The 27,987-nt window shown below is 53.2% G+C and overlaps 1 protein-coding gene across 2 annotated transcripts in view; it reads left to right on the top strand.

Moving 5' to 3' along the window:
* MGAT5B (alpha-1,6-mannosylglycoprotein 6-beta-N-acetylglucosaminyltransferase B) overlaps positions 1–27,987 on the top strand; it is a gene marked incomplete at both ends in the record, with an annotated part of 89,692 nt that overhangs the window by 61,081 nt on the left and 624 nt on the right. The window contains 9 exons of one of the 2 annotated variants that reach the window (XM_082492367.1): positions 170–339; positions 11,188–11,319; positions 12,237–12,370; positions 12,853–12,983; positions 15,764–15,919; positions 17,159–17,305; positions 19,411–19,527; positions 26,427–26,501; positions 27,011–27,285. In XM_082492367.1, the coding sequence (XP_082348493.1) occupies positions 170–339; positions 11,188–11,319; positions 12,237–12,370; positions 12,853–12,983; positions 15,764–15,919; positions 17,159–17,305; positions 19,411–19,527; positions 26,427–26,501; positions 27,011–27,285 (1,337 nt within the window). Of the gene's footprint in view, positions 1–169; positions 340–11,187; positions 11,320–12,236; positions 12,371–12,852; positions 12,990–15,763; positions 15,920–17,158; positions 17,306–19,410; positions 19,528–26,426; positions 26,502–27,010; positions 27,286–27,987 lie in introns of both variants that reach the window. The other variant, XM_082492366.1, reaches the window with a different exon arrangement.

Here is a 27,987-nt window from a genome sequence, read left to right as displayed (position 1 = left end):
CATAGATCACTTGTCTTTACACCCGAGTGATTTCCCTGAGTAATTACAGCCTGCGAAAGGAGCTGGAGGGAATCAGGGACCATAAATCATTTTGGGCTGTAAAACCTAACTTGTCCCTTTCCCCCAGCACCTCTTCTCCCAGCACTGACCCCTCTCCTTGTCTCTCCAGATCTTGATCCATATTGGCTTCCTGACAGAGGAGTCGGGGGATGTTTTCAGTCCGCGGGTGCTGAAGGGGGGCCCGCTGGGCGAGATGGTGCAGTGGGCTGACATCCTGGCTGCCCTCTTCCTCCTGGGACACAGCCTGAGGGTCACCGTCTCCCTGAAGGACCTTCAGAGGTGGGTGCTGCGGTGCTGCGGGTGCGTGGTCCCTCCCGAGAGGGTCTGCCCCTGGTGCATGTGTGGGTTGCATTGAGGTTTTGCGTGAAAGCACAAGATCTGCAAAGGCTCAGGGGTGGCTTTTCCCCACCTGCACCTTGGGCTGAGCTGGTGCAAGTGTTGGGTGGGCGCAAACCACGGCTGCGATCGTTCCCATCCCTTCTGCTTCCCAGGAAAGCGTGGAGGACTGGTGCGAACTCAGGCTTTGTGGCAGAGCTTTGCACGGGGCTGATGTGGAGATGCCTGTGGCAGGGCTCTGCCCTGTGGTCCTGGTGCTGGACCTGAGTGGAATTAATTGCTGTCAGCACCCAGCATCACCCGTGTCCCCTGATGCCTGCCTAGGGCTGGATGTGGGAAAGGCTCCCTTTTACCCTCCACGTTCCCCAGGGATGCTCTCTGCCGGGCTGGTGGCCATGTGGCTGCAGGATGCAGGTGTCCTGCAGGTTGCTGGCTCTTCCCACCGTGCATGGTTGTCCTCAGCCCCTGTGGCTTCACCAGCCTTGTTTGAGCAGCGACTGTGCTCTTTTTCTTCCTTCCTTCCTTCCTTCCTTCCTTCCCCCCCTTCCTGCTCCACCGCTGGGGCGGCTGCCAATAATAGCCTGCATCCCTTGCAGGGGGGTGGCAGCCACCAAGAGGTCCCTCCTCAGGAGGTGCTTGGTGGTGGCTTCCAGGGCTCGGGGGGAATTTGCTGCTGCTGGGCCACTTCCCGCAGAGGAACAGGCTTTTTATGCTGCTGTGGGATATAGGGTGATGCAGGGTGAGAACGTCTAAATAGCTACACCGGGCCACCCTAAAAGCATGTCTAGGAAGCAGTCTGTCTCCAAGAGGGACCAATATTAGATGGAAAAAGTAAGAGGGAGAAGATAACGGTGTGCTGTGTTCCTCTGCTGATGCAGTTCTGTTATCACCGGGCTGACGCTGCTGCCTCCTGTAACCTCACAAGCTTTCCTCACCTCCTACAAGACATCTGAAGTGGAGGGCAAGTGCCAGGAAAAATGCAAATTAGGATGGGTGATAAACCGAGAAAAGCCTGGAGCTGCCTCGGGGACTGGCCAGATTTTGGGAGATGCTAAGCCAACATTGGCTGCATAATGGACCATTCTGAAAAGGGAGTGAAAAAAACCAACACCCGGGGGGGGGGGGGGGAACCAACAAAAAAACCCTAACCCAGCCCCTGCGGCATTCAGAATTAATAAACAGAATTAGCTCCTGACTAAGTAACTCAAAAAAATAATCCTGGTCCTAATGCAAAAGGCAGCAGCTTCTCAAAGAGGCGGGCAGGCATCACGGTGGTCTCCGCGTGGCATGCTGAGCTAAATTGACGTGCTAAATAATATCTGTGTACTCAGGATGAAAGAAGTTAATGGCTGGGAGGGTTATGTTGTTGTTGTGTGGTTCTTGTTTGTGTTTTTTAATGAAGAGCCTCACAGTAGTCATTTAATGAGGGGAAGGAACTGGCTGAGTCTTACTGGGGGTTTTACAGCATCCATTTCCCTCTGCAAGTAACTCTGGAGAGAGCTGTATTGCTGCCCGCAGTATTTCACCTTTCTCAGCGGCGTAGGAGCTTCCACATCAGTTGGCCGTGATGAGACCTCCTCTTCTGATGTGGATTTGGAGGTGTCCCCTGGGATGTCTGGGAACAGCAGCTCCATCTCTTTCCCTAGTATCTGTGACGGGGAGTGAGTGAGCCGGGCTGGGGCTGCACATCTTACAGTTCTGTCTGTCCCAGCGATAGAAACTGTCCCCATCTCCTCGAGCGTGTGTCCTGTGCCTGGCTTTGATGACATTTTAAATGCTGGACACCCACGTCGTGGGTTCACCTCCACGTTGATGGGGCTGTGGTGAGCAGGGGCAGGACCTGGGGCTATAGCTGGGTCCCCTCTGTCCCTTTGGAGACCAAGTCCAGTGTTCGCTGGGGCCCTCCTGCAGCCCATCAAGAGATGGGGTAACGTGGGTGTTGGCAGGGGAGCAGAGGTTCCCCCCCGAGCAGTGCCAGCAATGCTGCTCAGTGTTTGCAGACCTTTCAGAGCATCCCTACCATCATGCTGGTGTGACGTTAGTGGTGGCTCTGAGGGGTGCTGGGATAAGCCTTCGCCCAACCACGAGTGAGAGGGAGGCTTAGCAGAATGTGTGTAATTAAACATGAGTTGTGCTAATAGTTAATCTTGGGATCTTCGTTAAAGCCTGGAGGGGACTTTGCCTGTAGCCACAGCTTTGGGCAGGGGTTGGGACGCAGAGAGCCGGGTGTGCGCGAGGGGCTGGAGCTGGGGTATGGGGATGAAGCAGAGCTAAAGCCATGTCACCATGGAAGGGTCAGCCCAAGTACTCTGGTTTCTTATCTCTCCTGCCCCCGTGGAACCTCCTGAAGCAGCAAAGCTTTGTCCTGCTGGAGACCAGGCCCAAATTTATCCTATCCTGTCCCAGGTGTCTCTTGCTGAGCTTGCAGCAGGGCAGGCACCAGTGTCGGGGTGGGTTTGAGGATATTTTGCTCCAGCACTGTGAAATGTTGAGTCCACTTTTTGTTTATTTTGCTTTGGCACCCCCTGCTCCTTTCATGGGCTCGGAGCTGTAGCAGCTCCCGCCCGGCACAGCCTTCCCGGAGCAAAGGCTGGCGCCCATCAATTATTCAGCATGGAATAACATCTCTCTTGGTTTGTTTTTTGTCTCTTCAAATTTCTGAGCTGATTTTTCTATGTGTATTGATCATTGGCAAGGGATCACTGGAAGGTTTGGCTGCATGTACTTCAGCCGGTAGTTATCTGAGAGCTGTTCATTATTAGCATCCATATTGATTACAACGCAGCAGTCCCTGAGGCGGGGCTCTGGATTGGGCCTGAATGCTGGGGACCAGGCAAACAAGGAGGAAAAGTAAGTCCCCTGTCCAAGAAAACTGGTGATGGAGGACTGGGGGTAAAAAGGGAGCATGGCCGCGGTGTTCTGGGCACCTCTCCATGCCGGGGAGCTCCAACGGGGAGAGCAGCAGATGCCAAGCGGTGAACAGCAGGGGTGCTGAACAGTTCTTCTCCTGGTTTGGGGGACCAGTGCTAATCTGGAGCGATGCCAAGGAGCTCTGGGGACCTGCAGGTGTGCTCCATGGCTCGGCTAGGCACCATCCAGCTTAGCCCTGCTTTTCGTAGGATCACAGAATGGTTTGGGTTGGAAGGGACCTTGAAGATTATCCAGTTCCACCTCCTGCTATAGTCAGGGACACCTCCCCCCAGCCCAGGTTGCTCCAAGCCCCGTCCAACCTGGCCTTGAACACCTCCAGGGATGGGGCAGCCACAACCTCTCTGGGCAACCTGGGCCAGTGTCTCATCACCCTCAGAGTGAAAAATTTCTTCCTGATATCTAATCTAAATCTCCCCTCTTCCAGTTTGAAGCCATTCCCCCTCGTCCCATCACTACATGCCCTTGTAAAAAGTCCCTCCCCAGCTCTCCTGTAGCCCCTTTAGGTACTGGAAGGGGCTCTAAGGTCTCCCCGTAGCCTTCTCTTTTCCAGGCTGAACAACCCAACTCTCTCAGCCTTTTCCAAGACTACCTTATCTTTTGCCCACTGTAGACCTTAAAGACCTGTGAATTCCACTGCCGTGTCCTACCAGAGGCTAATTTTTCCCCTGTGATCAAACCAAGTGCAGGTGTTTGTCATCTTTTGCATTTCCCAGTGAATTTGGGAGCTGCTTCTGATACGTCTTGAGAGGCAAGGGGTGAAGCAGGGGGTTATCGGGGGGATGGTGCAAAGCATCTCTGGGCACGTGTGGCAAAATCGACCTGGAGGGAAGAAACATCTCAAATCTGAACGCAAACGCTTTATTCTTGCTGAAGAACCCTTTGTGCTGCTCTGGTAGCCAAAATGTGGTTTCAGGGAAGTGAGAATCAAGGCTGGTGCGTGTGTGTGTGTGTGTGTTGCGCGGTAGGGAAGGAGTGGGAAGTGCCTGAAAGACCTGAGCTGGGTTGTTAATGAGGCAACTTATGAGTAGATGTTGGAAAATTACAAGCAGTGCCTGCGGAGCGAAAGCCGCAATGAGCTGAACCTCCTCCTCCGGAGCACCCGTGCCCCAGGGGCACGCGGGGAGGGATGTGCTCAGCCTTTCCCCCCAGGAGAAGGGGCACAACAGGCGCTGTGGGGACCTCCAGCCCCTAGTCCCATCCTTAGGTCGTGGCAATGGTCATATTGGCATCTCCGGCTGCTTTGGCGGGGCCAAGGGAGAGGCACAAGGGGACAGGGCTGTGGTGCTGCGTGCTGCTGGATCCATGGAGTGTATTGATCTTGGCGACGCTGGAAGGTGCTTTTTGCAATGCCCCCCTTGAAATTAACTGCTCATAAGGCAGGACAGAAAGTCGAAGACAACAGGATTTGATGACTCGTGGGGTCAGGGCTTTACAAAGTGTTCTTGGAGCTTAATTGCTCTGGTGTCAAGTTCTGGACTCCTAATACCGGGCCTGGCAAGGCACTTAATTTTAAGCACGTGCTTGTATCCCTTGCTGGCAGCCCTTTCGCTGCTGAGCAGTAGCTGTGGCCAGCGTGTGGTTTGGGTAACGAGCGCTCTCTGGGTGCTGGGGTGGCGTGGCCGGGCTGTGTCAGGGCTGGCACCTTGGCAGAGCCAGCAGCGCAGCGGGACAAGGCTCAGCTCCCGCTGCCACCGCTCTCCCCTCATTGCCTGGCACATACTTAATTACAGCTGCTATTTTCCTGTGCTTTCCACAGTCACCGAGGTGTATTCAGGCTGCGAAAAGGGTCATTCAAATGGAAACACAATGTCCAGATGAAGGCGTTTCTAATTATTTTCTAGCAGATAGAAGCCGTCTTTCTGTCTTGCATCTGAACATGAAAACCCGTGCCATGCCCAGGCTTCAGGCTTCACCTTCCATTGCCAGTTGGCAAATATAGTCCCAACGTTGTGCGGGCGAACCAGGAATTGCTTGTGGAAACAGCCAGAAGTGACCAGTTATGTGCGGTCCTGATGGAGCTGCGTGGCGTGGCCGTGGGATTTATCAGCTCCACAGTGGTGGAGGAAACCTCAGCCTTTAACGTAGCATCAGATGTTCCTGTTACTTGAGAACAAGTGTTTCTGTAAGCTATTAGGGTTACCGGCTTGTTCTTTTCCTGGCCAGGCTTTGATGTTCATGCTGGGACGCGGTTGCGTACGGGATGCTGTGGGCTCTGGGAAGGATGGATGTTTGGTTACGGGTCTCAGTGGGAGCTGAAGGTGATGCCCCAGTTGTGGGTACTCAACCACTGCAAACCCTCACAAAGACTGAAGTGATGAAGACTGAACCAAGAGGTTACACAAATGCCAGACACACCACTGTGTGTCTGAGCTTTATTGGATTCTCCAGTCCGTAGTTTAACTGGGACGTGTTTCCAGCAGAAATATCTTAGGGGATGGGGTAAGCAGGGGTCCGGGATGTCAGTGGATACAGATCGGTTTTGCTCTAGTGGTGTCCATGAAGATTTGGCTAAAACTGGCCCTTCATTTTGAGCTGCTGGAGCAGTTGGGACTGCAGGGGAACAGCCCGTCTGTCCCTGGGGTTCTGTCCAGGCGCTGCCAGCATGTGAGTGCTCAGCTTCTGCTGCTCCCCAGAGGACCCCAAGTATTATTTGGGAAGTTTCTTCATTATTTGCTGAATTTCTGACCAGAAAGAGCTGTTTGCTCTGACACCCTCCTGTCTGACTCTGCCCGGCCGGGTGGGTGGCTCTCACCAGAGGATGGTGGATCCCATCACCTCCTCTGCTCCTCCTCCCCTCTTCAGCCGGGTACGGCTCCTTGCAGAGCTGTGACCGTGTAGTTCCGCAGTTAAAAGCCAGGTACGTTGAAAGGAGACTGCAAAAGCTGCTCTCTTTAATTACAGCAGCTTCCTGGCGCCTCTGAGGAGGCGGCTCGGAGCTTTGCTGGCAGCAGCCAGGAGAGGATCGGGGATGAGCCGCCCTGCCGTGGCGAGGAGCGGTGGGGAGGGACTTCTTCCACCTTTGAGGGCTTCATTTTGTAGAAGAGGAAGGTGCGTAAATTAGCAGAAATTACCCAGCTGTTAAATTGAGCTCCTTCGTGAAATGTGTTTATTTTGTAGCCAAATGACGACTCGCTCGCTGGCTTCTTTGCCACTGCAGAAACCTCTGCTGTGTCACATACAGGTTATCGTAACCGTAGTAATCGCTGGGTAATTTATATAGGGTTGATCCTCGCTGCGGGGGCCCAGAGCCCTTCTGGGCTGGCAAGGATGGAGGTTTCAGCACACCCGGAGATAGTCCAACCAGGAGCCCCTGGATCAAACCCTTCAGCCCCGCAGGACTGTTGACTCCCCATTTCTGGAGGCTTTCAACCCCCTTATAAGATGCAAAGCCTCCAGCAGTCTTCACTCCTCGTGACTTATCTTTGCAGCCCAGAAAAAATGCCTTCCTGGGGATGTCCCTGCAGAGCCCTGTCCGGACCTGCTGGAGCTGCTGCTGCTCAGCTGAACGGTGACAACTCGGTATTAGCTGTCTTCTGGGAACGTAACGCAAAGGTTTCCAGCAAGTGTTGTGTCCTGTCATGATGGGAAAACAGGTCTTTGTTGAAACTCGAAAATAAATAAATCGATTGCTGAACCTCCCCTGGCCCGGCCAAGTAGGGCTGTGTCGCGCAGGATCGATGATGGGCCAGAGAAACAGCCCAGAGGCGCTTCGCACAAGTAAAACTATTGCAGGTGGCTTAAACAGCATACTGTAATTACTTGAAAAACTTCGCTTTTGGGTCATTGTGCCCCTTCTAGCAGGAGGGAGAGCTGGGAGCTGAGGCCAGGCGGTGGGGTGTTCATCTCACGGGCTCCGGTTTGCACTTTAAATTGCTCATGATGGGCTTACCACAGACCTCCGGGAGCCACTGGGATTCAGCTCTGGCACCTTTCATCCCCCAGATAACAGCCCTGTGCTTGCTGGGCTCTTGTAGACAGGGAGAAACCAAGGGAGCAGAAAGGACAGAAGCCCTCCTCCATTTCCCCTGCTGCAGTCTGCCTTGCTGATGACAGCAGATGCAGGCAGAGAAAATGCAATTAAATATAATATAGGATATTGGCCCAGCCGGTCAGCAGATGCCCACGAGATCCATTTAGTGCTGGACTTTTCAGCCCCGGGAGTGATAACGTGGAAGGAAACGTTGGGTTAATTTGAAAATAGGTCAATGGGATGTAAAGATAACCCCGCAGTCATCTGATTTCAGAGAGCCCGCACCACGCTCGGGAAGGGAACGCATCCCCTGGTTGATTAAAGTACCTATAAGGGGAAAATAGGAGGACAAGAAGCTGCTGTAGATTTATTCTGGAGTAGGCACAGCTGGTGGAGGCAGCTGGTGGAGGGGCGAGCTCGGCGCTTGCATCCGCTTGGATTGAATCCGCTCCGGCTGCTCTCTCCCGAAGAGGCACAAGGGCTGAGCTGAGGCACTAATGCCTGGTGTCGGGATGGGACAAGCCATCGGGTCACCTGCCAGGGCTCCAGAGGTGCCGAGCCTGGGCACGAGCTGGTGGCCATCCTTGGCTGGTCTGGGAGGGGAGGTTTCTCCAGGAGCTGGGATGGAGCGGTTTCCAAAAACAAATCTCTGGGCTGTGCTGGCTGAGAAGGCGGTGTTTGCGCTCATCAATTTTATTTGCGTAATTTCAAGCGCCATTAATAGTACATGGCATGAGGAAAAATCAGGGAAATTTCACTCCAACCATGAGTGAAATTGGGTTTAGTAGAAAATTAGTTGACTTAACTGGCAAATGATGAAAGCTTGAATAAAGAATGTTTAAATAAGGAGGAACGCAAAAAAAATGCCCCCACACCTCGGAGGTGCAGCCTGGATTTGCATGATTGGAATATTAAAATCAGTGGTTATGAAGTGTTTAGGAAGGATAAAGGGGATAAATGAGAGAGATGTTCTGCTTCAAAGACACCAGTCCGGCTTTTAGATCTATTCCTGCCCCGCAGCCTTGGTGCTGGGAGAATAAATGGATGTGGCAAGTGCCGAACGCCCGGAGAGGGGACATGCGGCAGATCGCGGTGATGAGGGGGAGCTGGGGGAGCCAGACCCGCTCTGCCTAACTGATGGAAAGACTTTTGGAGGCTTCAGTGCGAGATACACTAATTGCCGTCTCCCGCAGCCCCTTGTCAAGCTTGGTTAGGGCTTTTTAAAATTACGGATGATTTTGTAATGCAGTGGCTTGTGGGATGCGTACCAGCTAGAGGATGGGGTATGGTGCAAGAGAAGTGTTGCGGTTTGGGGATTTTTAGTTAAATGCAAGGTTGATGGATCAGCTGAATTGCTCTACTGCAGAGCCGGATCGGTGTAAATCAGCATTGCCGTTTGGCTGAGGACTGGGGAAGAAGCAGCAGGTATGTGAGTACGTGCGATATTTAGCATTGCATCTCTATAAAATCCCAGGGGTTTTTACTGGCTTAAAAATTCCCTTTCTGCTTCAGCCTCTGTGGGAGGGGCGGGTCTCCCTGATACCCCATTTCTCATACTGGGGCGGCTGTTGGAGGTGAGAACCTTTCTATTCCTGCCATCTTCCCAATCAGCCATGTCATGTAAAATTGTGCAGAAACGTGACAAAACTGCCGCCTGTTTCCCCTGCGGCTGACCCGGCCGGCCTGCCCTGAGCTGACACTTATATTCCTTGTGACAAGAGCAATGAAGCAGTGGCAAACACAGCTCTTCGCCTTAAATTGAAAAATCTGTGGTTTTCCTGGCTTTGGCGAGCGGTGTGGTTCCATGTTTACTCGCTTTCTGGAGTCACGGTCATGGTCAGGAGTTTGGGATGACCCTTCACCGCTCGCAGGTCGGGATGGGGCTGGAAGAAGGATCTTGGTAGCCAATGCTCAAGAGCTTGCCAGCTGTATCAGAAGAGGAAGATATGGCCAGGAGCAGACCAAGAGCCCTTTATCGTAGCTATAACGGCCAACAAATTTCACTGGCTACATATGACCCTTCTGATGTTGTTGGTGAAGACTAGTGAGAGATTGGAGAGCAAATGCTTATGACAACTGCATAAATTGGCTGTTCCCCGGGTGGGAGAGCCATTGTTTTCCTTGGCAAACAGCCATGGGATGGATAGATGAAATGCTGCGTGTAGTCGTAGGTCTGGGCAAGGGATGAGGACCTTGTGGAATTCCAGGCTCCTTGGAGGATAGACCCTTGGACTGCGAGTCCATTCCAGCTTCAGCTGAGCAACAGAGAAGATCCAGGTAGGGCTGGAAAGAGGATTCTCAGGTTCAGAAGGGGAAGTGCACAAAGAGATGAGGAGAACCAGTAAGAGAGGTCACAGAGTGAGGGCTTCAAAGCCCAGGAATTTAAAACCTGGCTGGACCTTTTATTCCTAAGAAAAGGCGCAATGTTTATAGGGATGACTGGGATAAATTCCTGTCTCCAAATAGGTGCTAGGAGTAAGTGAAGAGCCCATAAGAAAACAAAGACAGGCATCTTAGCAGGCAGGAGCTAAGGGTGAGATTTCACACTGTCTGAGCTCAGACTTGCTAAATAAAACATAAATTTCTCATCCCTCTTACAAGGACTGAAAATGAAACAGGGGGGCAACTTTATGGTGGGAGTGGGGCAGAGCCTGAGTGGACCAAATCAGCTCAATGCTTCAGTTTTCCATGTTGGTCTTTGATTGTGAGTGGGGTGATGGGGGTGTGAGGATGAGGAATTGTTGTCTTTAAGAGGAAAAAAAGTACAAGAACATTGAAAGTGAGAGGTGGATCATCTGTATTTCTGAGCAAACTGGCAGTCAGAAATCACAAGTACACGTAACGAGGATTTTTGAGAAACCTGCTGAAGCTGGAAGGTGTCACAAGCTGGCTTTTTTTCTGAGAAGGAGGAAACACGGTCCAGACGAGCAGATGGGCTGTCAGGCTGACATCAGTGGTACATTTAGTGAAACAGCTTTGGAGAGAGGGATTCATCACTTCACAGAGGTAATTGAAAATGGAAGGAGACATGCTGCAGGTTTACCAGCCTTGTATCATGCCAGATTAATCACGTATCACCTTGGCAGCAAGGTAACTGATGATCTTGATAAAGAGATTGCGGTTGATCTAGTTTATCTGGATTTTCGTAATGCATTTTATCTGCTGGAGGGAAGAGGGGCCGAGTATGGCTGTTGTAAGGAACTGGCTGAAAACCCACTGAGCGGGATGCAGGGTCTGACTGCCCTGGCTTTATTGAACTATTTCATAAATGGGGAAAAAAAGTCAGAAATATTAATGAAATGTGCACAACATCCAAGGACAGTCAGTGCCACCAACATCGAGGAGAATCTAGGGTGCTGTGGGGTGTGGTGGGTACCTGTAAGGACTGGAGTAAGAGAAACAGTGCGTGGTGTTTGCACTGGGAGGGATATGGGACTGGGAACAGGGAGATTTAGGCTAAGCTGGGAGCCTTGCAGGCAGGGAGGAGGGGGAAGATGTGGCCTTACAAGTCTGTCACTGATGTGATTGCAATGAAAGCAAACGAAATCTGGTGTCTCCGACAAGAGAGATACAGGGAAGTGCGTGTATCGAATGAGATGCTGGTGAGCCCTGGCTGGGAATGCTGTGCAAACGCCTCATCAGCCATGTGTGAGGAGCAGGAACTGGGCTGGAGCAGGTGCAAAGATGGGGAAGGACCAGAACTCCTCAGAACCTCCATTTTTTGGTCCAATAAATAAAGGCTGGGGAGAGGAGAGCAATCTTCCTCCCCCTCCATCAACTGGGGAGGTGGTTGGTGGCCCCTGTTAAACACTGGGCCGGGAAATGAGTGTTTGTGTGGCAGGGCTTTTGTGGTGCTGGGAGGCTGATCAGTCCCTCCTGCTTCTCCCCAGTCACTTAGGGGTGCCACCGGGACGGGGAAACTGCCCCTTGACCAATCCTTTGCCTTTCGATCTGATTTACACCGACTACCATGGTCTCCAACAGATGAAGCAGCACATGGGGCTCTCCTTTAAGAAATACAGGTAAGCAAAGCCACCCCCTTCTCTTACTCTCCATTTCATTAATTAGCAAGCAAAGACTAATGCTGATGACCTCGAAGGACAGCCCCCACATCCAAGGAGTCAGACCCTTTGATTACACCTTTGATTTTTGCCTGGCTCTGCCAGCTGCTGCCGGGCTGTGTCCCCCGGTGCTGTGGCGAGAGGCGGTCTGCTCGCTCTGGAGTCTCACGTGTTTAAGATAAAACCTCATTAGAAGAGACCGAATTGGTAAAAAAAAAAAACCAAACCACCGCACGTGCCTGTGGGATGTGTGTGCTTCCAAGCATCGTACCTGCAGCCAGGGATGGCCACACCACGGAGGGAAGCACGAGCCTCTTCTATTTGCAAGAAGCAGAGCCCTGTCCCTGGCTCTTTCGGCATCAAGACAAATGTCATCATCCCCGGTACATCACCAGCCAGGAAAATATGCGATTTAATTTAGTGCTGATAGTCCTGCTATTTATTATGTTTTCTCCCATCTCTTCCACTATCCTGCACAATTTTATTAGAGAGAAAAATGACAAGCGGTGTTATTGCTTTTATTATAAATGCATTTGCTCTCGCGTTCAGCTTGTTTTGCTCTTCCCTTGCTTGATGCTCCCCTTCTCTCCTTGGTCTTGTGCTGGTAATGCCTGCCTCAGCGTTCCCGGGATATTGGGAAAAGCATTAACAAGTCTTCAGGAGATACATCATTCTCGCAACTGTCAGGGAGATGAAAGCCCTGCAAGGGGAAATTGCTCATTCCAGGAGGGAGCAGTGGGCTGGGAAGGGCTGTTTGGGATGTTCCTGCGCCCTCTGCTCAGGGAACAGACAAGGGACGAGCTGCCTGAGGACACCAGATGTCCCTGGCAGTGGGACTTTCTCCAACCAAAGGTCTCGGGTCCTGTCTCCTATCCCAGGTGCCGCGTCCGGGTCATCGATACCTTTGGGACGGAGCCGGCTTACAACCATGAGGAGTACGCCACGCTGCGTGGCTACCGCACCAACTGGGGCTACTGGAACCTGCAGCCCACCCAGTTCATGACCATGTTCCGTAAGTGGGGGACAGGGTCACAGCAGGGTGGTTTTGGGGGCTCGCGGGTACCGCAGAAGCGGATTTCACCTCCTTTAGGAGGTGATGCATGGGCGATGCTGTCCTCCTTGGCTCTTCCCCTGCCTGCTTGCTGCCTGCGAGGAGCCCCTGAATCTGCTTGGCCTTCTCTTGGGCTCTAGAAACGTTCTGGGGAGAGAGACCTGGCTCTTTCCTCCATGATGGGTCGCTGACCTCCAGCATAGCCGGAGTCAAACAGCTTCCACCTCCCAGGATGTAAAATGTGGGACCGTTTTGGTTGCAAAGCCTGTGTTTTATCAGCTGCTTGGATGGGGATTCGTACCATTTTCCCTCCAAGCTCCAGCAAGGCTCTAAGGCCGGGCTCGTCTCAGCCCCCATGCTGCAATGGGGCTGCATCCTCCACCCTGATGAGGTCCCTGAAAACATCTGTCCAGCCACGTGTCTTCTCCCCTTGGTGTCCACAGCTCACACCCCCGACAACTCCTTCATGGGCTTTGTGTCGGAGGAGCTCAACAAGACGGAGAGGCAATTCATCAAGTCCAACAAAGTGAGCAGCATGGCGGTGGTGTACGGGAAGGAGGCCAGCATCTGGAAGGTGGGTGTCCTCAGGGAGCACCCCGGCGGGCAGGGGCAGTCGTAGGCAGAGCTGGGGGGTAGCAGCAGCCACTGGCTCTTTCCCCAAATGTTCTGAGGCACAGATCTTGGGGTGTTCGTAAAGAAGCCTCCTTGTGCCCTTCATAGAGGGGAAGCTGAGGCTGCTGCAGTGGTGTGACATGTCCAGCGCCTCTGAGCAAACAGGGCAGAGGCTGGTGAGACCCCGTCCCCAGCTCTTTGCTCTACGCGATGCTTCCTCCCAACAGGCTGCTTAGGCTGAGCATTTCATACCAGTGATTTTGTGTATTAATTGCAATGATTGCTGTTAGGTGATTTCCTGTGTTGTGATGGGGATGGTTTGTCTCTGCTTTCAGGTGTGCTGTGAAAGGGGGTCATGCTGCCCTCCTGCCCGCCCGTGCCTGGAATGCCCCGGGGGAGAGGGGTGGGCAGCGGCAGGAGGGATCTCACTCCATCCTCGGTGGTGGCCGGTGCTGGTCCTTGCTGGGACCCCACACTCAGCCACCTTTGGTGCCTCCTGGCTGAGGCCTCCTCTAGGCCACCAGACGCGGGGTAAAACCCTTCAGTCTCTTCCCCCAGCCCCAAACTGCTCTGCCAGTGAGCTAAAAAAACAACAATAACATCCCCCCTGCATCTCCTGTCGTGGCCAGGGGACGTGTATTCTCCCCTCTCTCTTACCCAGAGCTGGCCAGCTGCTTTTCCTTCCAGGGTTTAAAAAAAGGAGCTAATTCTCACTGTCTCTTCATTTATTTCTATTTTTTGTTCTCTTTGTGCACCACCTGGGGCTGTTCCAGTTGCAGGTACTGTACCACACCAGCTGCTGCTGGGCTTTACCTCTGTTCATCTTCTCATGAGAGAAAAGGTTTTGCTGGAGTTGACTTTGCCTCGTCGTGGGCTCGGTCCTCCCGAGCTGCCGGGATTGCTGCGGGTTGATGCAGCTGGGGGCTGTATTCCCTCCCTGTCTCCACCTTTCCTGATTTGCTGGCTCTGCCCTCGCAGGGATGCCTGTGGTGGGCCAGGATCTGGCCATGCCATCTTCTCCTGTTCATGGGTGTTTGTGGTTTTTCCATCACCCGCCATGTCTGAGAGCAAAGTCCCCCCCCCCTCGCATCCGTGTAGCTCGGGAGCTCCACAAAACCCCACTGAAACCCACTAAATTTCATTTTAGGGGAACTACAACATTTCATTGTCTTTTTCTACCATTTCTCCCCTCTTTCTTATCCAAAAGTTTCATTTCAGCTTAGTTAGGTTAATTTGGGAAGGCACTAAAGAGAGTTAAAACCTCAGAACTGACATTTTCCACAACTTTTAGGACTATGAACGTTTGCTCCTTTTATCCAGAATTCACAAACAACATCAGTTTCCCCCAAACTGCATATTTGGGGTAATTTAATACTGAGTGAAGGGGCTGGGGCTGTTTCTTGCTGGTGGTTGTTCCTTGAGGCCAGGCTGCCTGGGCATTGCTTCGCATCTTGTGCCACCCTGTGTAATAAAATAAGGGGGTAGAGGAGCTTTTCCTTATTTTTGAGTGATTTTGAGGTCTTGGAAGGAAAAGAGCAACTCCATCTTCTGGAGCTGGGTGCTTATTTGCAAGCCGTGGACCAAGCGCCTTCTCCAGAGCAGGATCTTTTTGATATTTAGAAACATTTCATTAAACCTACCTTCCCATTATTTCTCATTTCCTAACCCCTCTGAACGTCTCGCCTCCGCCTTGCAACAGGAACCAAAGTTTTAATAAGCTGGGAGAAGCTGTTCTCATCAGGCTGCTGCCCGGCTTCCAGAGGTTGAAGCAGCTCGTAGTGCTTGGATGGAGTGATGGAGGGGGTCTCCTGTGCCACCACCTCACCGTGCAGGGGGCTTTGGGGATTGTTTCCCCCCGATGATGCTCGGTGATGCCCAGCGCTACTCAGGGACTTTAAGCTGTGTTTCACTCCCATCTCCCCCAGCCCTTTGCATTAGGGAATTGATATCAAAACAGTGTTGAATTGGGTGTTAGTGCCACCATGGCCAGGATTTCACCTTGTGGTCTCATGTCACCAAAAGCCCTTGTTTTTAGCCTTAAAGAAGTCCAAGGATGTGTGACTGAGGCCAGAAACGCAGTGTTCAGAGAGCATTTAAGGGAACATAATAGTGTTTTCTCAAATTCTCCATTTATACTTCCTTATTCCTCCTGCTCTCTGCTTTTTTGGGGCCTATTGCAGCACTGGAACAAGCTGTAAACACAGCATCCAAAGGATAGTAGTCCCTTTGTGGTTTTTCCAAGCAAAAACGTTCTGCAGTAGAGAAGTTGTTAAAACGGAAGGCTGCTTTGGAGAGCGAAAGGAGGAAAGCCTGCAAAAGAGAAAAACTCATGACCCCCTTGATTTTCCAGGTAGAGAAACAGGATTAGACCTTAGTGAGAGAATCCTGGGGACTTATTAGTTGGAATAAGAGGCCATTAGCAAGCTCTGGTCTTTGCAAACTGCGTCCCCTGAAACCTTTAATTCAGCAGCTGCAGGGTGGAAGCTGCCCGTGGAGGTGGCAGGGAAGGCAGGGGCTGGAGGTGCCGATGTTCAGGGTGCCGGATCCCGCAGCCGCCCGGGCTCACTGGGAGCCTGGGACAGTCCAGGATGTGTGTCCAAGGGATGCGGAGGGCAGGGTGCAGGTTTTGCAATGTTGTGGATTGGGCTGAAGCAGCGCAGGTGCTCCGGGACGGTGGTTTGAAAGTTAAATCTCCCCCTGTAAGTGTGGAGGTGCAGTTCACACCTCTGCCTTCCTCCCCAGGGCAAGGAGAAGTTCCTGGCCATCCTCAACAAGTACATGGAGATCCACGGCACGGTTTATTACGAGACGCAGAGGCCTCCCGAGGTGCCGGCGTTTGTGAAGAACCACGGGCTGCTGCCACAGCACGAGTTTCAGCAGCTGCTGAGGAAGGCGAAGGTGAGCGAGAGCCAGCCGGGGCGTCCGCGGGACCCCATCCCCTGTTAACCAGCCAGCAGCGAGGACTCAGTTGCCTTGAGAAATAAAACCTAATTATAATAAATAATAAAACCTCACTACAAGAAGGACATTGAGGTGTTGGAGCGTGTCCAGAGAAGGGCAACAGAGCTGGTGAGGGGTCTGGAGGACAAGTCTTATGAGTAGCGACTGGGAACTGGGGGCGTTCAGCCTGGAGAAGAGGAGGCTGAGGGGAGACCTTATCATTCTCTACAACTACCTGAAAGGAGGTTGTAGAGAGGTGGGGGCTGACCTCTTCTCCCTGGTGAGAAGTGATAGGATGGGAGGAAATGGGTTCAAGTTATGTCAGGGGAGGTTTAGAGTGGATATTAGGAAACATTTTTCACTGAAAGGGTTATTAAACATTGGAATAGGCTACCCAGGGAGGGGGTGGATTCGCCATCCCTGGAGGTGTTTAAAAAAAGGGTAGAAAAAAGGGGTAGTGGTACTTGAGAACATGGTTTAGAAGTGGTTTTGTCAGGGTAGGCTAATGGTTGGACTTGATGATCTCAAAAGTCCCTTCCAACCTCAGCGATTCTATAATTCTATGATTCTAATGAAAGGAGGAGGCGGGGGTCGGGGAAGAGGCGCTCCTCCCAGCCTTGCAGGCGCTATCAGCAGAGCTAATTAGCCGGGAGCGGAGCAGAGCACATCATTTCAAATCAAGATGTGTCTGATGAGTTTCTCCTTGCAGACTGTCCGCGGACAGAGCGCAAAGTTTCCTGATTAATTCATTTAGTGCTAAGTGGGGTGGGGTTTTGTTGTTTTTTTTTTCTCCCCACAGCTGTGATAAAAATAGGCAGGATTCTCAGAGCGAGTGTGCGGGGTGCGGGCACGTCCCCGTCGCCTTCAGCCCGTGTCTGGGGGAAATGCTGTTGGTTCTCCAGCCCAAATGGCTTTGGCAAATTTTTCCATACAGGGCCAGGATGAAGGTTGTAGCCACCATGGGGGAACTTGCAGCTCCTGAGCAGCTCATTGCTTTGCACAAGCGGGCTCTGAGCCATGGCGTGGGGGCAGTTCTCAGCATATTTAAGCTACGGGGTGTTGACTCGCATGGAGCTGCCATAGAAGCTTGGTGTGCAGGACTGGAGCAGCAGAGAGGGACGCTGGCGGGTTATTTGGGAGACTTTCCTATGGGGTTGACTGTGTTCGCTCACCAGCACGCGGGTTTCTCCCTTGCAGCTCTTCATCGGCTTTGGGTTCCCCTACGAGGGTCCTGCCCCGCTGGAGGCCATCGCCAACGGCTGCGTTTTCCTGCAGGCACGTTTCAACCCCCCGCACAGCTCCCTCAACCACGAGTTCTTCCGCGGGAAGCCGACATCGAGAGAGGCGAGTCTGGCGGGAGGCGAGCGGGTGGGCAGGATGGAGCCACCCCCTTTACACGGGGCTTCGGGCCAGCCCAGGGAAGAGCAGTTCTTAAAACTGAGATTTTTTTGAGGGGGCGAGATTTTCTCCAAATGCAGAAATGTGGGTACCTGCAGATGGGGTCCCCTCGCCCATCCTCACATCGTCTCCATCTGGAGCATTGGGATGCACGGTGCCCCACTGTGGGTTTGGGGTTGTGAAGGAGAAGGTGGTGCAGGAGACTTCTGTGGACCACAAACCAACAGCTCCTTCCCTGTCAGCCCAGAGCCATGCACAGCCCGTACCCTGCTCCCAAACCGGGGTGATGCTCCCCTGTTCATCCTTTTGTACACCAAAGAGGGATACCAGGACCTCCGTGGTGTTGCAGGGCTACGAAATCCCTCCCAGGCTTGCCCGCCGCTGGGAATTCAATCTAAGTGAAGCAGGAACTCTTTAAAAGTTTAAAGGGTTGAGAAAATTGCCTCTTTTATTATTAATGAAGTGGATAATGCAGTGCAATGCTCGCTCTCGCTGAGGAGGGCTTTGCTGGGGGGCTGTGCCGGCTCAGCCCTGCCACAAACCGGCTCAGTGGCACCCATCGTGGGTTCGGGGGGTAGGGCTGTCCTGCGCCCCCATGTCTGTCCCATGCACCTCTCTTATTAGCTGCCGGTGTTAGCACCCATCCCGGGTGAGTGCTGTGGGTGTTCTTCAGCCTGGGGCTGGGAGGGCAGCTGGGGATGAGGGCTGTGGAATGCCCCGGGGTGTTTATATGCCGGAGGGGAAGGCAGTGATCAGTCTGTCGGCAAAAAATGGGAAAGGACAGCAAGCTGGAGAATAAAATAGAGTATGCACTGCTCTCTTCCTCCAGCTGGCAGGCTTTCAGACCCCTCAGCAATGCTTTGTGGTGCCCCTGAAACACCTCCTGTGCTCAGCATCCTTTCCCCTTCCTGTTCCCCTTCCTGTTCCCTCTCCCCTCTCCTCTCTCCCCTCTTCTCCCTTCTCCCTTCTTCTCCCTTCCTTCTCCCCTCTTCCCTCTCCCCTCTCCCCTCTCCCAGAGGGTCTGGGCTCTGGCTGCCTTGCAGCAGTGTGGGGCAGAAAAAGCAGCTCAGGAGCTGAAACAAAAGAGGTCTATACCCCAAAATTGCCTGGTGAGAGGCGGGTGGCTGCGGGGTACCAGTGTGTGGGGCTGCCTGCGGCATCGGGCCCATGCAGCTTCCAGCACCGCTTTCTTCTGCTGCCAGACTTCCCTGGCTTTCTGCGGTGATGGATTTTCTCTCTGCCTTGTTTCTGGAGCCTGCAAACCTGGGAGACGTGGTGCCTTCCCAGAGCTTTGCTGGTTTGGTCTATTTTTGCCAGTCCAGACCCACAAGTGGCTCAGGTCAAGGTTTGATTGTACCCGTGTTACGGAGATGGGGATGTCCAGGGCTGCGGAGGCGATTTCAGTGTTGATGGCACTGGGGCATCCCAACCCGGCGGGAGTTTGAAAGCATCAGCCTAATGTCGGGGGGCAGCTGGGTTTAGAGGTGTTGTGGTTTAGGCCAAATCGGCTACTGGGGACCTGGGGGACCCCAGATGGGACGGACAGATGTTCCTCTCTACCCCTCTTCAAAGAGAGAGGCAGAGGAGGGAAAAAGAGACTTATGACTTTAGAAGGAATTAAACTACTTTAATGAAATATTAATAATAAAATAAAAGGAAATAATGAAATATATACAAAACCGTATCAAGCTCCCAGGATGACAATCAGAATATGTTAGGGAAAACTGTTTGGGTTTTTCCGGCTTCAGGCAAAACCAGTCCCAAGAATGGGTTTTCTTTTGCCTGAAGCAGGAAAAACCCAGTTTTCCCTAACATATTCCTGTTAATTTCAGTAGTTAGAAGAGGCCTAGCTAAGAAGCAAAGTCACTGAACAAAATTGGTTCTGTTTCACTTCAAACCTTCTTTTTCCAGCACATCTCTGTGTGCGGTGGTTTAAAACCCAACGTCTGTGCCTGAGCCTGCTGCTCCTCTCCGCTGTGGCGGCTGCGAGCGGTAGACGGCAGCCGTTGTGGCAGGGATTGCAAAAACCGGCTCACACCGCTGTGTTTTAGGTGTCCTCCCAACACCCATATGCCGAAGACTTCATCGGGAAACCGCATGTGTGGACTGTCGACTACAATAACTCCGAGGAGTTTGAAGCTGCTATCAAAACCATCATGAGGACCCAGGTACGGCTCGGAGGGGGTGGCTGGGCCGTCTCCCCGCTGCTGGGTTTGCAGGGACAGATGTCAGCAGTGGTTGCTGGTGCCTGGCTCTCCCTTTTGAGCGTTAATTGCTTTTCCTTCCTTGCTCCCGCTTGGAAATCATTTGCACGTCCTCTTCTCCTGCAGCTTCAGGGGCACACGTGCTCTCGCCTTGCTTTGGTACCGAGCATCGTAGGTGTTTGCCCAGGGCAGAGCTGTGCCTTTGAGGGATCCCCTGGGAATCCTCCAGGCAGAGCCAGAGCAAGGGGAAGCTGAGATAAGGGAGATGAGGTTTGGGAGCAGGAGGTTGAGGTTGGAGACACACGGCAGTGCTGGGACCTGGCGTGATGCAAAGCTAAACCCACAGAGCATCTCTCTGCAAGTACCCTGAGAGCTACCGACCTCCGTGCCTGCCGATCCCCCATTTCACTGTTCATCAGTATCTTTCAGATTGAGCAAATCGATAGGAATATCCCCAGGAGTTGCCTCTGTTAAGGATGAAGGGATGTAAGGAATGGGGGGGGGGCGGGGGGGATGCGGGGACCCCCCCTCCCAGAAAGGCAGCGCTCCCGCTGTGCCTGTCCTGGAAATGTTCCCTCATGAATATTTACCTCCTGCCCTGTGGAAAGAGCCTTTCAAGTTGTCCAAATTATTAAAGTCAATTTTCCCGGAAGGGAGAAAAGTGCTGATCTCCATTTCGCTTGCGATTTGCTTCGCTTGGGATGAGCCACCCCCCCTTTGTCCCCCCTCCACCGTGCGCACAGCGATGCGCTGCAAAACTGGGGCTCTGCGTCAGCCTGCGGGGGTCCGGGGTTCCGGCTGGGATTTTGGGGGTGATGCTGGCCAGAGAGGCACCATCTTTGCTTTTCCCTCCATTAGAAGCTGCAGAGGTGGGTGTCTGTGACAGTCTGGGGACTTTATTCAGCTGATGTGGCCACGTTGCCTGCCCGGGTCTCGCACCTTATCGTGGGTGACTGCCGCAGCTCTCCACCTCGCGCTGATTTTCTCTATGAGTTTGCAAAGACCGAACAAACCCGCCTTATGAAAACAGTTGTTGTTTTTGCACATTCATTCCGGTATCTCGATTAAAATGAAATTAAAAATAATTACATCCCGGCTGCTGTGCTGCCGGGCCAGCTGTCAGCGCTTGACCCTTCACCATCTGGGCTGGAGAGACAGCCCCGAAGCACCGGCAATGCCGCGGCCGGCCGGCCGGGAGCTGCTGCTCTCTGTTTCAGGAGCAAAAAGGAAATTTTGAGTTTTTCCAGAAAGGAGAAAGAAAATAGTGAAGCTCGGTGCTGCTGTGTATTAAAATAATTAAAAGCTGGTTGGAGAATTAAGGGGGAGGAAGGGGCTCTGCTGGCTCCAGAAGCAGCTGTGTTGTGCCGTAATGGCAGCTGGATGTTCACCAGGCCATTTAGGTGCTTAATGATAATTCTGGTTTTTAAAAAAAAAGGAGAAAAAAGGGATTTTAGGTAAGGATTGGGTGGTGTGGTGACTGGCAGGAGGAGCCGGTGTGGGCACCTGCTGTCTCTGGCACCGGGTGCTCACCGGGAGCGTGCCGCTGCCGTGCCCATCCCTGTTTTGCCCAAAGATGAGCTCCCGCTCTTCTCCCCAGTCCCACTCTTTGTGTAAAGGCAGCTGCGGTGCAGTCACAACGCGTCCTGCCTCCCTCCCTTAATTAACGTTTCTCCAGTGGCTGAACAGCTGGCGGAGGGCAGGGGAAGCACAGCTGGAAGAAGAAGGGGGTCGGTAACGCCGGCAGGGCGTGCGGGCAGCCGCGGGCAGTCATCCCAGGGCGGCTGCTCTCTGTTTGCCGTCCCGGCGTGACACCGCCTGCGGGCGGATAAACCGTCTCCTGTGGGGACCACGGGGCAGCTAAAGCTGCCACCCATCTCTGCGGGACCAGGCACCCCCACCCCGCGGCCCCCTCCGCGGAGCATCCCAACCTCGACTGCCGGGAGGTTGAAGTCCTAAATTTGCCTCAAATGAATAAAACCAGGCGCTGACGTCCAGCTTGCGTTGCAAACGGGCAGTCGCTCTGGAGAGAAGTTATTCCTTCCCACCGAGGAGCACGCTGGGTTAATGCCATACCTCTTCTCTCCGGGTTTTTCTAAAGGTATTGTATAAATCCTCCTGAAGCAGAGCAGGGCGGTGAGTGTGAATAACTTATAGCAACTTCTTCCCCCCCCCCCCTTTTTTTCCCCCCTTTTTGTCTTTTAAATGGAAAGGTCTGCTTTATTAGAGATGCCGTCAAGGCAATTAAGCCTAAAAATTGACCTACCTTACAGGTTTAAAAGCCTTATTATGGGCTTTGGCTTCAGGAATCCCTTGGTATCTCATCTTTAAAATACTGTTTGTTACAGTTACAGCAGGAATTAAAAACAAGGGCATTAGCAGGAGGAGCGGCAGAAAGGCGGTGGCCGGGCAGTTTAGTGTTGCTGTTCCCAGCCAGGTACTGGAGCTCAGAGAAACTATTTTACTGACTCCTTTTTTTTTTTTCCCCTCGAGGCAAAATGGGGTGTTTTGTTATCGGAATATCTAACAAATTTGTCTGTGTTTCAGAATAACCCCCATCAATTTATTTTTCCAGTCAAAACATTTCATTTCAACATTACTGGAATAAAATAATATGGTTTTCTTTCCCATCTGCCTGCTTTTGTTTCAAAATATCCTGCCACTTTATTGAAAGGAAGGCTTGTATCCAAACTGATGCATTTCCCTTTGCTTCCCCAACCCGAACAGATTCCCAAACCTGAAGCACAGCATTTTCCCCCTTCTTGATGGTTGGATACATTGGAAATTGAAAACTGACCTGAAATGGATTTTATATTTTTCTCTTTTGTTGTTGTTGTATGACTGAAAAATCACTTATCCCACAGCTTTAGTTTTGCGTCTTCCAGGGAAAACTCAGTAAAACAGTTTTGGGGATATGGGACGTTGTGGGAGGCTGTGAGATGTCTCCTTTGCTCTGCCATCAGCTTTTCCTGGCGGCAGCCGTGCCGTGCCAGGAACCGGGGTGCTGGGGACCGGGAACCAGGGTGCTGGGGACCCCTCAAGGGCTTTGGGAGCCGGTTTCATGAACCTGGTAGTAATTCTGATACGGTCAAGCTGCCAAACAAGCTCGCTCTGGTTTTGAGCATCGTGCCTCTGGGGGATTTGCTGATGCCTCAGCAATATTTTAGCCCCATCCTGCCCACAGCTCTCCAGCCAGGTTGCTGCCGGCGTGGCTGTACGGCTGTCCTGATTTATATCGCAGACTCCCGGAGCCGCAGGTCGGGGCGGGATGTGCTGTCCTTGCAGCTACAGCCCTGCCCCGGCTCCGGCCGGGCTGGCAGAGCCTCCTTCGGCGTGTTTGGAGCCGGCCAGGTCTGCTGGCAGCGCTGGCTGCTCGCTTTGTGCAAATAAAGCCGTTGAGATGCAGCCGGCGTCCTCTGCCAGCCTAAATTTGCTTGGAAGAAACTTGTTCCTCTGGAGAGAGTTCTGACTCATGGCTTGGATATGGCTTTGGTTTGCAATATGGTGTTTTTTTTTTTCCCCAAGAAAAGCCTTTGTGCTCCCTTCCGTCATCCTTTCGGAGGTGGCCACTTCTCCAGGTCACCCTGCAACTGCTGGGGAAGATTTTCGGCAAGCCGTGCCTCTGCTGTTCATCTCCGCGTAGAGCAGTTTTGGGTTTCCCTGATGGCTCGCATCCCTGACCTATTTATAAGGCAAATTGAAATCCTGGAAGCACCGAACCCCTCTACCCCAGAGATCAAATCCCAGCACAGTCGCACGGGGCCCAGAGACAAATTGTGTCCCCCGGGGAGAGGTGATGCTGGGGGGATTGTCCTGGTGATGGATTACGGCTGTTAGCCAGAGGTTAGAGGATGGAGAAGGAGAGAGGTTTTCAGGCACCACCATTTTCCCTTGTCAAAAGTAGTCCTCGCACAAGCAATTTAATAGACCCAATATTCTGGTGTAGTGAAGGGAGAAGGCTTCATTATATTAAAGTCAAACATACAGGAATATAATGGAAAATTATACATTTCAGACTATGCTTCAAAGAGTGGCGTATTAAACATCACAGCGAAAATAGCTGGTTAAAGTGTTCCCGGCCTGCTGTTACGTGCTGGCAGAGAATTGCATAATTTTTCTACTTATTTGTCTGATGATGTTTGGATTATATTTTTTTTTCTTTCTTTTCCTTTTGAGCGAGGGAGACTTATTGCTCTCTTCAGCTCTGGGATTCCTGCTGGAGACTGTAAAACCGGGGCTCTCCTGGCAGTATCCCCACGGGGCACCAGTAACTCACCATTTGGGTGATGAAGAGCACTGGGGCTGGCTGATCACGTACCGGTTTGCAGCACTGTGCTGTGCCTTTGCTCTGGCCCCGTGTTCCCCATTGATGCATGGGGGAAAGGATGGCGAAGTCCGTCTTCACCGACCCCATCCCGTGCATCGCTCTGCCGGGCAGTGGCATGCAGTGCTCCCCACCTCAGACCCCCCCGCTCCTCCCTCCTGGGGCTCTGGGGAGATCCTGAGCTCCCCGTGCAGGGACCAGCATTAACGACGTGGCTGTCAAGAGGAGGCCGGATTTTAATTAAACAATTATCTTCCTGAAATTGGCATTTTCTATCAGTGCCGGGCGCACGAGCTGAATCCTAACGAGAGTGGGAGAGGAGGGAGCCTCCGTGGGAGCCCCTGGGGGAGAGAGAGGGGCACATGGGGGTGTCGGGGCTGGAGGAGGGGGGGCTGCAGTGGGCTTCGGCCGCAGCCTCCTGATTGATGCTCTTGGACCTGACCTGGGAGCCTGCGGGCAGCGGGGATTGCGCCCGGCGCATCACCTGCGGGTACACGTGCAGGTGCGGGGAGACTTTCTGCCTCCACCCTGCTGAGGATGCTCTGCGTCCCACCAGGTACCACAGCGGTGTTTTAGGGGCAAAGAGGCTGTTTTACAGAATTACGTCTGCATCGTGCCGGGCGTAACGGGGTCCTGGGAAAAGTCCCTCGGCGTTGCGGCTGTGAAGGCGGTGGTAAGATGAGACTGAGCGTTGGTGATGCTGAGCGAGGGGCAGTTTTATCTCCCCTGAATAGGTGCCAGGCAGCACCCAGCAACTGTGCGATGGGCAGTTTTGCTTTGTGGAGGGCTCTGCCCCGCTTAACTGAGCGCCCACCAGCAATTCAGAGGCAGGATCCGTGCCTGTCATCGTGTCGGCCCTGATTAGCGTGCACATCTGTAATTAGACAAAGCAGCTGTGATTTCCAGCCCTGCTGAGATTTCAGGTGGGATATTTATGGCAGGGAGATGCTTAGAGGGATCTTCTCGGCAGACTGAGCCTTTGAGCTTGGGTTTGACAGGTACTTCAAAAGGAGATCGCTATTTTGGAGGTGCAGAGCTCTGAAAATAGAAGAAGAAACGGTGTTTTCCAGTTGCATTGTCTTTGGGGTGTTTTTGCTTATAATCCTTCTTTTGCATGAAGCTCTGCAGAGATACACAGCGGGGAAGGGGGGTCCTAGGACCACAGTTGTCCTGTGGCTCATGTAACATCTCTCTGGAAAAATAAGGGAGTATGGAAAAATCTGTCTTCCCGGGGCAGAAAGTTCCTTAAAAAAATAATTCATTCCAGAGGGAAGGGTTGCGTCAGTGACACAGCCGTCGTGGCAATGCTCTTCCCATGGGAAAAATCACTGCTGACCCTGGGGCAATGGCCACACACTGGCCCTGCTGGAGGGCAGTGAGCTCGGCTGCCTGCTCCTGCCTGCTCGCCCTGGATCCTGTGCTGCCGCTGTGCCAGGGACACGCTTTTTTGGGGGATGCTGCTGAGCCGCTGTGCAGAGCAGGGCGGTTTCCCACACCAGGACCCGTGGGTGACTCTCAGGACAGGGAGATGTGATGTCGGGAAGTGAGCATTGGGATGCTGAGATCTTCAGGATGCTCTCCGGAAGACTGGTAGCGTTTCGTAACCCACGCTAAAAACACACTGTGGTTTAAGTGCTGCCGGCTCTGTATAAATAGCAGTTATCAACGTGGGGGTGTAGCAACAGCACCAGCATCAACGTGGGCATCAATGTTTGCTCCATCCCGGTGCGCAGCCGGCTGCCGCCTCCCTGCCCCATCCCTGCCCGTGCCGGCAGCAGCGGGGAGCACTGAGCCTCGGAGGCTGGGAGAAACACCGGCTACCACCCCATCACAGCCATCCATGCTGGGCAGCAAACCCTCAGTGAAGTGGCAGTGGGAAAAGAGAGATTCATTTTTTTTTCCCCTGTATTGCGCACAGCCAGTCCCAGCCCTGCGCTTTTCACCGACCGGTTCGGTGGGTTGTAGCACGGGAGCAGCAAAGCCTGGACCTTCCTCTTGGAGCAGGCAGAGCTGTGCCCAGGTCAGAGCACGTGGGGGCAGAGGAATGGAGGATGCTAAACCAGACCCAGGGCACCACCAGGGTTGCTCTTGCTGTGGGTTAGCTTGGCATCTTTACCTGTCCTAACTCCTCCACTGTATTTTAAATTTACTCCTCCCCATCTTGGGGATGTGTTTCTTGGGCTGAAAAAGTTCATACTTTGGTTGGAAGTCACTTATTGCATGAAAACTGATTTTATTTTATAACTTACCAAAATGAAGAAAAGTGAGACTAAAATGGAACAGGGAGACTTCATTTTCACCGATATGTTGGTTGAACCCAAATTAATCCTTCATCCTCTTTCTCTCAAGTGTTTTGTGGCTTGTGAAGTTTTTCCTGTCCTGGTGTTCTGCCCTGCTTGCTTTGGTGGACAGACACGAGCCGTGGGCTCAGCGGGTGGGGAGAGCCATAGCCCAGGGCGCTACTGTCCCGTGCCACCGGGCCCAGGGGAAGGGCAAGGCTGTCCCCGCTTGCTGCCTGCGCTCTGCTCTTCCCCCTTCACAGGTGGACCCTTACCTGCCTTACGAGTACACCTGCGAGGGGATGCTGGAGCGGATCCACGCCTACATTCAGCACCAGGTTGGGGACCATCCCTGTCCTCCTGGGGGAGCATCCCTGTTCTCCTGGGCGACCACCTCTGTTCTCCCTGGGGGACCATCCCTGTTCTCCGTGGGTCCACCCCCGTTTCCCTGGACAAGTAACCACTGACCCAGTGCAGCTCTCGAGCAAGAGACCCGGAGTCCCAGCCCTGTGGTCTAATTGCAAAGAGCACCAGGAGATGGGGGCAGGGGGAGATTTGTCATGAACCAAAGATTCTGGGGGGGTTGGCAGAGGGTGGCCGGGGGTGGTGGGGCTGGGTCAAGGCCTTTCTGCTGCAGAGAATAAGGCAGCACTGGGAGAAGAAGAGGTGGCTAGCACCGTCATCTCCCACGGCGGGAGATGCCATCCACGCATGAAGGTGACCTCAACCTGAGGAGCAAACCCAGCAGCCCAAGTGTCCTCCTGTCCCACCAGCAGCCTCCTTTCCCCATCTCCAATCTCTTGCCCTGCCCCTCCAGGCACTGACCTGTTGTCTTCTCTCCCACCAGGATTTCTGCATCACGTCGTCTCCTCCTCTGCCTCCCAAGGCCAAGAGTCCTGCTATGCAAAGCCCTCCAAGCCCGCTGGCCCTGTCCCCCAATGCCACTCACCTGGTGTGGTCCCCCAGTGCCAGCCGGGACCCCCGTGCCTGGCCACCGGTGGACTCACTGCAGGTGTGGGTGTCAGAGACCCGGCATGCCTGCACCGAGACGTGCCGGCAGCGCGGGCTGGTCTGCGAGCCCACCTTCTTCAGGTTCCTCAACAAGAAGGAGGTGTTTCTCCAGTGAGTTGTGACCCTCTTGGTGAGGTGGGGGGGGGGCCATCAGCCAGATGATGGTCCCCCTGCTCCCCCTGTCCCCAGCATCCATTTTCCTCATATCCTCCCTCCCGAAATCCCACTGAGGTGCCTTCATGCCCAGGGCGATGTAGGCAGGGCGCTGCCTGCAAAGCAGCCCGTTGCTTGCACATGTTGGCCTTGACCAGCTTTGTGCTTTAGAAGGCACCTATAGCCTTTCCAGGCACGTTTCCACCTCTCTCCTACCCCCTTCCTCTCCATCTCCTCCATGCTCTCTCCCTTTTTTAATGTCTTTCTCTATAAAACTGCATTTTGAACACACAGCAGTGAAGTTTTAATAGAGTATAAATCTGCCACCAGGCTCCGTGCTGCTCTGTGGGCAATTAAAATGCGAGCATTACCATTGCTGTCACGCTGGCCAGGCAGGCGACGCGAGTCCCACTGACATTTTTATACGATAAATTAGAGCTGGGGCTTGGTTTCCACTCTCTCCCCTCCATGCACCCCCCTGAGACCTTAAAAGCAGCTGGCTCAGGGACTCACCAGTTGAGAGGGGTTGGTGGGAGGGTGCTGCTGGTGCTGCCGCTCTGTCTGCAGACATGGGCACGGGTGGGAGGAGAGAGGTGCTGAGATTCACACCAGGCATTTCTGCTGCTCCTCAGGGCATTTGCTGATGCCCGCCCCATGTTT

The sequence above is a fragment of the Vanellus vanellus genome (genome assembly GCF_965231255.1).
Source record: "Vanellus vanellus genome assembly, chromosome: 17".
NCBI lineage: Eukaryota > Metazoa > Chordata > Aves > Charadriiformes > Charadriidae > Vanellus > Vanellus vanellus.
The sequence above is the reverse complement of the archived record's forward strand: the minus strand, read 5'-3'. Positions and strand labels throughout refer to the sequence as shown.